General features: G+C 41.3%; 1 protein-coding gene across 1 annotated transcript; it reads left to right on the forward strand.

Annotated features, from left to right (window-relative positions):
- Positions 1 to 221: 221 nt before the first annotated feature.
- On the forward strand, positions 222 to 13127 carry YEATS4 (YEATS domain containing 4). The gene is made up of 7 exons (XM_058191112.1): positions 222 to 444; positions 7436 to 7555; positions 7988 to 8054; positions 8149 to 8243; positions 9108 to 9200; positions 11479 to 11566; positions 12370 to 13127. Exons 1-7 carry the CDS (start codon positions 394 to 396, stop codon positions 12537 to 12539), a joined length of 684 nt encoding a protein of 227 aa, XP_058047095.1. The 5' UTR covers positions 222 to 393; the 3' UTR covers positions 12540 to 13127.
- The last annotated feature ends 260 nt before the right edge of the window (positions 13128 to 13387 follow it).

Genomic DNA, 13387 nt, shown 5'->3' on the forward strand with positions numbered 1-13387 from the left:
AATTGAGTTTATAAGCTTACATTTGCGTTCCAAAATACGGCACTTTACTACAACCAGCACGACCGCCACACACCAAGAATGAATTTTTTGTTCGCGCTTTCTAGCCTTTCACTTTTATCTCCGGTTCGCCAAACTAAAGCGGCGGGAGATCACGTGACACCCAACCCGCTGCTTTTTGCTCTGAATGGGAAGGCGCCCGTAATGCGTGCGTTTACGTTGTTCTCACCCGGAAGCTATTGTACGAGGGTTGCGGACTTGTCCCAGGGCGCGGACGCCGGGTTGCGGAGAGAAAGGAAGATTTCCCTGGTCTCGCGGCCGGTGGGCGGGCAGATGAGGCCGGCCTTGCCCTGGCTGCGCTAGAGCGGCGCGAGGAGCCTTCCCTTCCGGTGCAATATGTTCAAAAGAATGGCTGAGTTCGGGCCTGACTCTGGTGGGAGAGTGAAGGTGCGAGGGCCGCTGGGAGGGGGCTTTTGGTCCGTTTGCCAAAGGCTTCTCTTCCTCCTGAGGGCAGTGCTCGATCCCAAGGCGATCGCGGGGTTTGACACCCATTTGGTCCCTTGCGGGGGGGCGGTGGTTCGTTGCACAGCTTCAAGTGTACCGATTGATTTAAGAGGCTTGCGGAGTAAATGGTTTCGAAGAAAGGAACCGACTTGGGTCTTTTGGAGCTTAGCGACTTAACGAATTCATTTTCATACAAGTTTCCAAAGATTAAGTCACTGTAATTCTTTCCTTCGAAAGCTGTTTGTGCTTCACTTCACTTACCTTTCCTAGTTTTAAGTATAAATTTAACTCTCCCTAAATTTAATCTCTTCCTTGCTCTCCATCGGCGTTGCTGAATTAACTAATCGCTTATATGGTTATATATTTCATTACTTCAGATTTTATGTATATCCTTCCTTAGATTATGACTTCTTGGAGTTAATATGGTAGGTGTCAGAAAGGGGATGCTGAAGTTACTGCAAATTTTTAAGTAATTGCTAGTGTTTAAAAACCCATATACACTTACTTGTGGTTAAAATGAATTCTCTATTAAATATTACCTGGTTTTGTATGGTGAAGGTGTAGTTTGCTGTAATACAAACAAATGACATTCAAATAATTTATAAGGTATTTTTCAGAATGATGCTGGTCTCCTGATTTATGTACAGGTTGACCTCGACTTTTGACCACAATTGAGTCAAAAAAGTTTCTTGCTAAGTGAGACCGTTGTTAAGTGAACTTTGTCCCATTTTACGACTTCCTTGCCCCAGTTATTAAATGAATCATTGCAGTTGTTAAAAGTTAGTATCAGGGTTGTGAAATGAATCTGACTTCCCCATTGACTTTGCTTGTCAGAAGGTCACAAAAGTGGATCACATGACCCGGGGACACTGCAGCTGTCATAAATATGAGTCAGTTGCCAAGCATCTGTATTTGGTTCAGGTTACCATAGGAATGCTGCAGTGGTCATAAGTGTGAAAAACGGCCACAAGTCACTTTTTCAGTGTTGTTGTAATTTCAAATGGTCACTAAATGAACTGTTGTAAATTGAGAACAACCTGCATAATTTTTTTAAATAGTTGGTCTCTAGTTTTTATAATTCAGAAGGTTTGAACCAAGTAAGTTTGTAACCTTATATAATTATAAGTATTGGGACTAAGTGCTGATAAATTTCAATTGGATTACACAACCAAGAATTCTAGTTTCTTAGGTTTAAACTCCATTGGAACTACTGATTTGAATACATGTCTTATTGATTGCTTATTATTTTATAATACTAAATTTTTCAACACTACTTTTATATTTACATTCTAACTTTATGCCTTCAGGAAATTCAGTACAGATTGTCCTCAAAGTATGACCACAATTGAGCCCAAATTTCTTTTGTTGAGTGAGACATTTGTTAAGAGAGCTTTGCCCTGTTTTACAACCTTTCTTGCCACAGTTGTTAAATGAATCACTTCTGTTGATTAGTTAGTAACCCAGTTGTTAAGTGAATCTGGTTTGCCTATTGACTTTGCTTGTCAGAAGGTGATCACATGACCTTGGGACACTGCAACCATCATAAATATGGATTTTGATCACATGATCATAGGGTTGCTGCAAAGGTCATAATTGAAAAATGGTCATAAGTCACTTTTTTCAGTGCCATTGTAACTTCGAACAGTCACTAAACAAACTGTTATAAGTCGAGGACCACCTGTAAAGTTCCATATAGAATATCAGTCATTTCCCAATCAGGCATTACTCAAGAGCAGCGGTCACCAACTGGTGGTCCATGGACCAATGGTGGTCCACGAGAAAATTTTGGTGGTCCTCAGAAAAATTATTTGAATGTTTTTATATTGCACTAAATCAGGGGCTATGCCCCCTTGGATGGATATGTGCAATGAATGTCTGTGTTGCTGCAGAGAGTCCCACTTCAGAGTCTTTTTGTGTGAGTCAGAGGGTAGCAGAAATTCCGACTTGGGTTCTGCTTCAGCCTCCTGGTGTGGGGCTTTGGCTGAAGGGAAGTGTTATTGGTGGCAAGGAGCCAGAGGGCCTCGTTCCAGTGGGACTGCATCATGGCCTGGAATTGGCTGATCATCTCAGCCCGCTGAGCCTCCAGGTGCCGATACCTGGCTTGCACTCCCTCAGGTCTTCCCTCTGCTTGGAAAGCCTATGCTCGTAGTCCTCAGTGAGGTGCTTCTGCTGAGCCTCCTTGGTCAGATCCAATTGAACTGAGCCAGCTGTTTTGCCAACTCTTTCTCGTGGTGGCTGCTTAGCTCCAACAACTGCTTCCTGTTGGGGCCCTAAGATGCCAAGGCGGGCAGGGGAGGAGAAGCTGGGAGGGAGGGGCAAGTAGAGGCCAGCGAGGCGCCGCTCAATATGAGCGACATTGAGTTGGCCATGCCCACCCAGTCACGTGACCACCTAGCCACGTCCACCCAACTAGTCATTAGACAAATGATATTACTGGTCCGTGGGATTTAAAATTATGAATTTAGTGGTCCCTGAGATCCAAAAGGTTGGGGACCCCTGCTCAAGAGACATAATGAGACATAATAAAATTGATACTGTTTTCCAATGTTGGTAAACACTGAAAGCTATATCAAGCTGAATATTAAAGTGAATTAAATGCTCATAGCAAATATAATATTGCTTAGTATAGTTCCATTGAAATTAGTGGTGCTGATATCTCATAACCATTCTGATTTCATTTATTTTAGTGGACCTAAGTATGACCTGAGGTTAGATCCAGCATTTACATAAACAACATTGAATTTCAATCACCATATTCCAATATTGTGTAAACATAACATAATAGCCCTTCAGAATTAAAATATATTAAAACATATTGTGCTGGAGGCAACTTCAGTCATTCCAAAACAAAAATGAGTCAAAATTAGCACAAATCTTGTTTACCCAGTGTCTGGAGAAAGAACCAAGTTTTTAAAGCCTTTCAAAACAGGCAGAATTGGGGCTATCCAGTTTTCAGGGGGAATTTAGTTGCAAAGGTCAGGCATAGCAACAGATTATGCATATTATCCACCAAATGACACTTTGAGTGACAAAACCTAAAGCTGTGTTACCCTTGCAGATCCTATCAGTTGGGCAGTATTAATTAGAAACAGGCAGTTTCAAAATCTCTGTGCACTTTGACATGAAAGGCTTAGTAGGACAAAAGCAGCACTTTAAATTGCTGCTGGAAACTTACTGGCAATCAGCTAGAAAAGCAGCAGTGTCACATGGGTATTAGGAGTGGTCCTCTAATTACTCTTGGCACCATTCTGGATTAACTGTAGTTTCTGAGTGGTCTTCAAGCACAGAACCATCTGGTGCACATTGTAGTGATTCCGATGAGAGGTGAGAAAGGAATGGGTGACAGGATGGCCGGTCAGTCCAGGAGTGTGTGTGATAGGAAAAAAATAAATAATTTCTAAAGTTTTTGTAATTAAAAATACAGTGTGACTTGTAAATTACATTATCTACAGGTTGGAATTCTTACATGTTTTTACTTTTTAGTTGTTGTTATTTGCGAAGTCGTGTCCGACGCATAACAATCCCATGAACAACACTCCTCCAGGCCTTCCTTTTTTCTACCATCCTCCAGAGTCCATTTAAGCTCACGCCAACTGCTTCAGTGACTCCATCCAGCCACCTCATTCTCTGTTGTCCCTTTCTTTTTTTGCCTCCATCTTTCACAGCATTAGGCTCTTCTCCAATGAGTCCTTCCTTCTCATTAGGTGGCCAAAATATTTGAGTTTCCTCTTCAGGATCTGGCCTTCTAAAGAACAGTCAGGGTTGATCTCCTCTAGGACTGACTGGTTTGATTGCCTTGCAGTCCAAGGGACTCGCAGGAGTCTTCTCCAGCACCAGAGTTCAAAGGTCTCAATTCTTTGGCACTCAGCCTTTCTTATGGTCCAGCTTTCACAGCCATACATTGCAACTGGGAAAACCATAGCCTTGACTATACGCACTTTTGTTGGCAGAGTGTTGTCTGCTTTTTAGTACGCTGTCTAGATTTGCCATAGCTTTCCTCCCCAGGAGCAAGCGTCTTTTAATTTCTTGGCTGCAGTCCCCATCTGCAGTGATCTTGGAGCCCAGGAAAATAAAATCTGTCACTACCTCCATTCCTTCCCCATCTATCTGCCAGGAATTGAGAGGGCTGGATGCCATGATCTTAGTTTTCTTAATGTTGAGTTTCAAGCCAACTTTTGCACTCTCCTCCTTCACCCGCATCAAGAGGCTCTTTAGCTCCTCTTCACTTTCTGACATTAGAGTGGTATCATCTGCATATCTGAGGTTCTTGATATTTCTCCCGGCAATCTTAATTCCAACTTTTGATTCATCTAGCCTCACCTTTCTCATGATGTGCTCTGCATATAAGTTAAACAGGCAGGGTGACAGTATGCAGCCTTGTCGGACTCCTTTCCCAATTTTGAACCAATCAGTGGTTCCGTGTCCAGTTCTCACTGTTGCTTCTTGATCCACATATAGGTTTCTCAAGAGACAAATAAGACGGTCTGGTATTTCCATCTCTTTAAGAACTTGCCACAATTTGTTGATCCACACAAAGGCTTTAGCATAGTCAATGAAGCAGAAGTAGATGTTTTTCTGGAACTCCCTAGCTTTCTATGATCCAGCGTATGTTGGTAATTTGATCTCTAGTTCTTCCTCTGCCTCTTCGAAATCCTGCCTGTACTGGTAGTTCTCAATCCCCATACTGCTGGAACCTAGCTTGTAGGATTTTAAGCATAACCTTACTAGCATGTGAAATGAGTGCAATGGTGCGATAGTTTGAATGTTCTTTGGCATTGCCTTTCTTTGGAATTGGAATGTAACTTGACTTTTTCCAATCCAGTATGGCCACTGTTGAGTTTTCCAAATTTTCTGGCAAATTGAGTGTAGCACTTTTACTGCATCGTCTTTTAAGATTTTGAATTGCTCAGCTGGAATGCTGTCACCTCCACTAGCTTTGTTGTTGCTCAGATTTCCTAAGGCCCATTTGACTTCACAGTCTAGGGTATCTGGCTTGAGTGACCACCCCATCATGGTTATCAGGGACGTTAAGCTCTAAAGTTGTTCTATGTAATTTTGCCACCTCTTAATCTCTTCTGCCTCTGTTAGGTCCCTGCCATTTTGGTCCTTTATCATGCCCATCTTTGCATGAAATGTTCCCTTCATATCTCCAATTTTCTTGAAGAGATCTCTGGTCCTCCCTATTCTATTGTTTTCTTCTATTTCTTTGCACTGTTCATTTAAGAAGGCATTCTTATCTCTTCTAGCTATTCTCTGGAATTCTGCATTCAATTGGGTTTATCTTTCTCTTTCTCCCTTGCTTTTCACGTCCCTTCTTTCTTCAGCAAAGCTTCCTCAGACAGCCATTTTGCTTTCTTGCATTTCTTTTTCTTTGGGATGGTTTTTAGCTGCTACCTCTTGTACAGTGTTGTGAACCTCCATCCATAGTTCTGCAGGCACTCTGTCTATCAGATCTAATTCCTTAAATCTATTTGTCACTTGTACTGTATATTCATCAGGGATATGATTTAGTTCATGCCTGAGTGGCCTAGTGCTTTTCCCTACTTTCTTCAATTTAAGCCTAAATTTTGTTACGAGAAGCTCATGATCTGAGCCAAAGTCAGCTCCTGGTCTTGTTTTTACTGACTGTATAGAGCAGTAGTGGTATTGACTTACCTTTGCTACCAGTTCGCAAATGTGAGTGTTTGCTATGACCATCGTATTCTGTTAACAAAATTCTATCAGCCTGTGCCCTGCTTCATTTTATACTCCAAGGCCAAACTTGCTTGTTATTCCGATTATCTTTTGGCTTCCTACTTTAGCACTCCAATCCCCCATGATGATAAGGACATCATTTTTTGTGTTAATTCTATAAGGGCTTTATAAAACTGGTCAATTTCATCCTCTTCAGTACCAGTGGTTGGGGCATAGACGTAGACTACTGTGATGTTGAATGGTTTGCCTTGGATTCAACTGAGATCATTCTGCCATTTTGGGGATTGTATCCCACTATTGCTTTTCCTACTCTTTTATTGACTATGAAGGCTACTCCATTTCTTCTGAGGGATTCTTGCCTGCAGTAGTATACCTGATGGTCATCTGAATTAAATTCACCCATTCCTATCCATTTTAGTTTGCTGATTCCTAAGATGTCGATGTTCAGTCTTGTCATCTCTTGTTTGACCACATCCAGCTTGCCTTGATTCATGGATCTTACATCCCAGGTTCCGATGGAGAAAAAATCTTTACAGCATCGGAGTTTCCTTTCACCACCAGATACATCCACAGCTGAGCGTCCTTTTGGCTTTGGCCCAGTCGCGTCATTCTTTCTGGTGCTACTAGTACCAACCCTCTGCTCTTCCCCAGTAGCATATTGGACACCGACCTGAGGGGCTCATCTTCCAGCATCATATCTTTTTGTCTTTTGGTACTGTTCGTGGGGTTTTCATGGCAAAGATACTGGAGTGAGTTGCCATTTCCTTCTCCAGTGGATCACATTTTGTCAGAGCTCTCTGCTATGACCGGTCCATATTGGGTGGCCCTGCACAGCATAGCTCATAACTTCATTGAGCTATGCAAGCCCCTTCGCCACGGCAAGGCAGTAATCCATGAGGGGATTTTTTAGTTGTATCTCATCTTTATTATTTTTACAAGTAATTCAAGGTGGCAAACATACTCAACATGCCTTCCTCCTCTTATTTTCCCCACAACAACAATCCTGTGAAGGGAGTTGTGCTGAGAGTGACTGGCCTAAAATGACTGTTGGCTTTCATGGCTAAGGCAGGACTAGAACTCATAGTCTTCTGCTTTCTAGTCTTGTGCCTTAATGACTAGATTAAACTGGTTCCCTTTACTGAGTTCTGAAGGAAGAAACTGATCTAAGAAAGAATCTTTAACTTTCTGTGTTAAAGCTTCAAAGTCAGAATGTAAAATGATTTTGCTTTTTTCTTTTAAGGGTGTAACTATTGTAAAACCCATTGTTTATGGTAATGTTGCCCGCTATTTTGGCAAGAAACGAGAAGAAGATGGGCATACACATCAGTGGACAGTTTATGTTAAGCCCTACAGAAATGAGGTAAGCAAAAATATTTTACAAAAACATTTTCAACAATAATGCAATTTTTTCCAATTTTGAGTATTTAAAATGTTTAATTAGGACATTGCTATTCTGCACAGATAAAATATATAGGGAACGCTATAGAGAATGCTCCGTGAAAGATTAAGATCTACAGAAATTAGCTGATTAGAATTCACCACCACCACCCCTACATTTTATATAGAATATAGATCACGTCTTGATTATATACCTAGTATTTGGTGATTTGTTCAGAATGTCTTACCATTTGGAGGACACACAAATATTGCATGAGGAAAATAACTTAAAATCTGTAGAAAGTACTGGAATTAATCAATGGAATGCTGTGTGACAAAGAGACTAGAAGGAACTTTGAAACAGTATAAAACATAACTACGTATGTTCATTCTTATTGACTCTTTTTAATTTTAGGATATGTCTGCTTATGTAAAGAAAATCCAGTTCAAGTTACATGAAAGCTATGGTAACCCACTGAGAGGTATGATTTAAACAGTCTTAGATAAAAGTAGAATGGTTTCATTATTTTTCAAAGTTGGATTATCTAATATTTAGTGTTTTTCTCCTTTTTTTAGTGGTAACTAAACCACCATATGAGATCACTGAAACAGGTTGGGGTGAATTTGAAATCATCATTAAGATATTTTTTATTGATCCTAATGAAAGGCCGGTAAGTAGTTTTCCCAATGCAAATGGCAATACTCAGTTTTCTACATCTGATTAACTTGAAAAAGTCACATTCTATTTCAGCTAAGCTAAAATGTGGTAGGTCAGGTATACATTGCTAGTATTTGTTGGAAAGGAATTTTAACAGTAAAAGTTGTGAATTTTGTGCCAAGGTTAAAGAAAAGCCAGCTGAATTGTTTTAAGCCATGTTTAGGAAAAAAACACTAGCGTGAGAGAGAGCTTAACTGGGTATAGCTGTATGTGTTTGAACATGACTTTTTAAACATTCTGTGAAAGTAGATTACATCTGTCACCAATTCCTAAAGCAGTCAGTGACTATAATTCTTCTCATATAAGTAAATTATTTGTGATTGACATGTGGTTCAGTTTAGCTGGAGTTTGGCTGGAATTTTGAGAACAACATGTAAAAATGCATCCTGTTTAAAATAACAGTTGGGAAAATATTGGGAAATTTTACCTATATTTAGAGGATGAATCACTTAAATGTATTACTTTGGGCATTTTTTGCTTTGTCTCTGGTAATGATACAACAATTCTGTGTGCCAAATTATGAGGAAACAAATATTTTGCTGCATAATCTTAAAATGGTTCTCTGTGTCTCTGCAGAAAATAAATGTCAGTAATGAAGGTTAAAAGGTTTGCCTTCTGAAAAAAATGTCAGCAAATAGTGCTGTTCCATCGCAAGTGGCCTGTAATTACTAATTCATTTAAGTTTATTAATTCTTGTCTATATACAATAAATTTTCAGTTTCAGTTATCATGGCAAACTGAAATGTAAAATATCCAATTTCTGTTCTACTGTTTGATTTGTATATTTCGGTAGTAACCAAATTTCTCTATTGCACAGGTGACTCTGTATCATTTGCTGAAGCTGTTTCAGTCTGATACAAATGCCATTTTGGGAAAGAAAACTGTTGTTTCTGAATTTTATGATGAGATGGTAAGATAACAAAAAGTTACGTTAACTTTTGGATGATAATCTCCTCTTCTTTCCCTTTCCTTTTCAGACTCTGATAGTCTGAATCTGCTCCGGCGGGTGGTTCCCCAAATTTTTTGGTGCATGTTGGATATATTTATTTATTTTTTTATTTTATTTATTTTTCACATTTATATACCGCCCTATCTCCCTAGGGACTCAGGGCGGTTCACAGGCAAGTAAAAAGTACATATAAATACAGACTAAAATAACAATTAAAAAACTTATTCTACATAGCCGAATTATTAAAAACTATATAAATAATAAAACCCATTTAAAACCAGTAAATTTAAAATCTAATCCAGTCCTGCGCAGATGAATAAGTGTGTTTTAAGCTCGCGACGGAAGGTCCGGAGGTCCGGAAGTTGGCGAAGTCCTGGAGGGAGTTCGTTCCAGAGGGTGGGAGAAGGTCCTTCCCCACAGAGAAGGTCCTTCCCCTGGGTGTCGCCAGACGGCACTGCCTAGCTGACGGCACCCTGAGGAGTCCCTCTCTGTGAGAGCGCACGGGTCGGTGAGAGGTATTCGGTAGCAGTAGGCGGTCCCGTAAATAGCCCGGCCCTATGCCATGGAGCGCTTTAAAGATTGTTACCAGAACCTTGAAGCGCACCCGGAAGGCCACAGGTAGCCAGTGCAGTCTGCGCAGGATAGGTGTCACACGGGAGCCACGAGGGGCTCCCTCTATCACCCGCGCAGCCGCATTCTGGACTAACTGAAGCCTCCGGATGCCCCTCAAGGGGAGCCCCATGTAGAGAGCATTGCAGTAATCCAGACGAGACATCACGAGGGCGTGAGTGACCGTGCATAAGGCATCCCGGTCTAGAAAGGGGCGCAACTGGCGCACCAGGCGAACCTGGTGGAAAGCTCTCCTGGAGACGGCCATCAAATGATCTTGAAAAGACAGCCGTTCATCCAGGAGGACGCCCAAGTTGCGCACCCTCTCCATTGGGGCCAATGACTCGCCCCCAACAGTCAGCCGTAGACTCAGCTGACTGTACCGGGATGCCGGCATCCACAGCCACTCTGTCTTGGAGGGATTGAGCTTGAGCCTGTTTCTCCCCATCCAGACCCGTACGGCTTCCAAACACCGGGACAGCACTTCGATAGCTTCGTTGGGGTGGCCCGGTGTGGAAAAGTACAGCTGGTACCTCACACCGAAGCCACTGATGATCTCACCCAGCGGCTTCATATAGATGTTGAACAGAAGGGGCGAGAGAATCGACCCCTGCGGCACCCCACAAGTGAGGCGCCTCGGGGCCGACCTCTGCCCCCCTGTCAACACCGTCTGCGACCGGTCGGAGAGATAGGAGGAGAACCACCGATAAACGGTGCCTCCCACTCCCAATCCTCTAACCGCGCAGCAGGATACCATGGTCAATGGTATCAAAAGCCGCTGAGAGGTCTAGTAGGACCAGGGCAGAGGAACAACCCCTATCCCTGGCCCTCCAGAGATCATCCACCAACGCGACCAAAGCCGTCTCAGTGCTGTAACCGGGCCGGAAACCGGACTGGAACAGGTCTAGATAGACAGTTTCATCCAGGTGCAGGGGAAACTGATATGCCACCATATTTCTACAACCTTCGCGAGCGGGTTGGAGACCGGACGATAATTACCTAAAACAGCCGGGTCCAGGGAAGGCTTCTTGAGGAGGGGCCTCACCACCGCCTCTTTCAAGGCGGCCGGAAAGACTCCCTCCAACAAGGAAGCGCTCGTAATCGCCTGGAGCCAGCCTCGTGTCACCTCCTGAGTGGCCAGCACCAACCAGGAGGGGCACGGGTCCAGTAAACACGTGGTGGCATTCAACCTACCCAACAACCTGTCCATGTCCTCGGGAGCCACAGGATCGAACTCATCCCAGACAATATCACCAAGACCACCCTCAGATGCCCCATCTGAATCGCCGCAATTTTGGTCCAGACCGTCCCGAAGCTGAACAATTTTATCGTATAGATAACCGTTAAACTCCTCAGCACGTCCCTGCAACGGGTCATCCCGCTCCCCCTGGTGAAGGAGGGAACGGGTCACCCGAAACAGGGCGGCTGGGCGGTTATCTGCCGACGCAATGAAGGAGGAGGCGTAGCAACGCCTCGCTTCCCTCAGTGCCACTAGGTAGATATATACAGGAGGAAAGATTCATTAGACTGGAATATTCTAGTAACCAGATTACATGATTATATATATTGTCCATTTTACTGTGAAACATTACATAGTCTAGGAAATTAATGTACTACTTTTCTCCAATAGATTTTTCAGGATCCTACTGCTATGATGCAGCAACTGCTAACTACATCTCGTCAGTTAACACTTGGTGCTTATAAGCATGAAACAGAATGTAAGTGCTGAATGCCAAGAGTTCAATAATATGTGTTGATTTTAGTTGATTCCAGCTGTTATATAGAGAGGGTTTCAGGCTATTAAACAGGTTATTTTAGAGGTTCATAATTAACTACTAGTGTAGTAATAATAGTGGCTGTTGCTTGTAGCATCAATAAAATGAGTAATTTATTTTGCACTGTAATAATAAATTGAATTAATAATAATAATAATTAAGCTGAGACAAGGATCACAATCTTTCCTAGAAAAGCTGCAAGACTACTGAATCCTTTTCCTTCAGAAATCTAGAAAGAGCTGCTCTTGAAAGAGAGGAGGGGAAGAGAACTTTGATCCTGGCTAGGTCACTTTGGATGGTACATTTAGGCTATGGTATGAGGTGTTATTGTGAGCATAACACATCAAAGGTCTGGAATCTACGATGCCGTTGTGCCACCGGCTTGGTAAAAGCCATATGTATGTGGTAAAAGCCATATGTATCTAGCAAAATGCAACACCCTCAGGGCTTCCAATCTATTGTTGGAGAACTTTTGATTTATGTAGATTATGCCAACTTTGTATTCAAGATAAACGAATCCTGTTGTTTGGTTTCCTAAAATGGTACTTTTATTGCAGCTACAATTTAAAGGCATTATATGTTAAAAAATATAGTTTGTGTTGTACTAGCAACAGTAATACATAGTGCTCAGTCCAGAATGTTTTAATCTTTTTGATTCAAAATAACAAAGACTGTGCCTTTCTAAACATTGAAATAAATATTGAAAAAAATAATGAAGCAATGTATCACATATATTTTTCTTCCAGTTGCCAGTGTAGAAGTAAAAACTCGAGAGAAGTTGGAAGCTGCTAAGAAGAAGACCAGCTTTGAGATTGCAGAACTTAAAGAAAGATTAAAAGCAAGCCGTGAAACTATCAACTGTCTAAAAAATGAAATAAGGAAGCTTGAGGATGATGATCAAACTAAAGATATATAATACCTATTTACTACTTTAAGAGACTTCACATGAAACTTATTTTGATCATGGAACCAATATCACATTCCCTTTTCTGGGAAGAACTGCATATAGGCATTCTGGAATGAACTTTTTTTTGTGGACAAAAGGAAAAAAAATCAGTATGTGACATTTCACCAAGTATTTTAATTTTTTTTAGAAAATAAGCAATATTTTCATGGTTTTAAGTTGCAGTTGTCTTCACTTATTTTTAAAAATGACTTTCTCTAAAGAAAAAAAGAATATATTGCTGTTACAACTTGTTCATGTTCTGATGTATTGAGGAGTATGTGAAATCCTTCTATGATATTGTTATTAAGTGTGTAGCCAAAATTCTACGTAATTACATAAACCATCACTACCTTAAGGAGAAATAAAACGATACTATAGGCAGCTAAACCAAGACTTCTATTATTTTGTTTCCAGATTTCTCAGAAACTTGAGATAGAACCGTACAAAGAAATATCAATGGTAGGTTTACCCTTACAGAGGATAAAACTGATCATGACTCTATTTGGAAACTATTGTCTGTTGTTGTAGAGTTCCAGTAATAAAAGTAATATGTGAAAACTTATATATTTTCTTTAATATTAAAATATGATAAAGTATATAATTTTATATAAACAGGAAGGCAATTGAAAACAAAGGTTCATGAACATCAAGTAGCAGTTAAATGGCACGCCCAAAATCTCTGATCTCAAACTACATTGATAATAACACCAGCTCGATTGGGAAGAAACAAAAATCATTGGCCATGCCAGTACCCACCACACACGTGAATTTATTGAAGCCTGGTGTCAGGGTTCCAAGTAACACCCCCCCAACGAAAT

The sequence above is a fragment of the Ahaetulla prasina genome, chromosome 7 (genome assembly GCF_028640845.1).
Source record: "Ahaetulla prasina isolate Xishuangbanna chromosome 7, ASM2864084v1, whole genome shotgun sequence".
Lineage (NCBI taxonomy): Eukaryota > Metazoa > Chordata > Lepidosauria > Squamata > Colubridae > Ahaetulla > Ahaetulla prasina.

Bases quoted from the DNA above. Each gene is read 5' to 3' on its own strand.
- YEATS4 (XM_058191112.1), top strand. From the start codon at position 394: ATGTTCAAAAGAATGGCTGAGTTCGGGCCTGACTCTGGTGGGAGAGTG. The intron at 8,244-9,107 runs GTAAGTAGTTTT...TCTATTGCACAG, and splicing joins TTGATCCTAATGAAAGGCCG to GTGACTCTGTATCATTTGCT. The intron at 11,567-12,369 runs GTAAGTGCTGAA...TTTTTCTTCCAG, and splicing joins TTATAAGCATGAAACAGAAT to TTGCCAGTGTAGAAGTAAAA.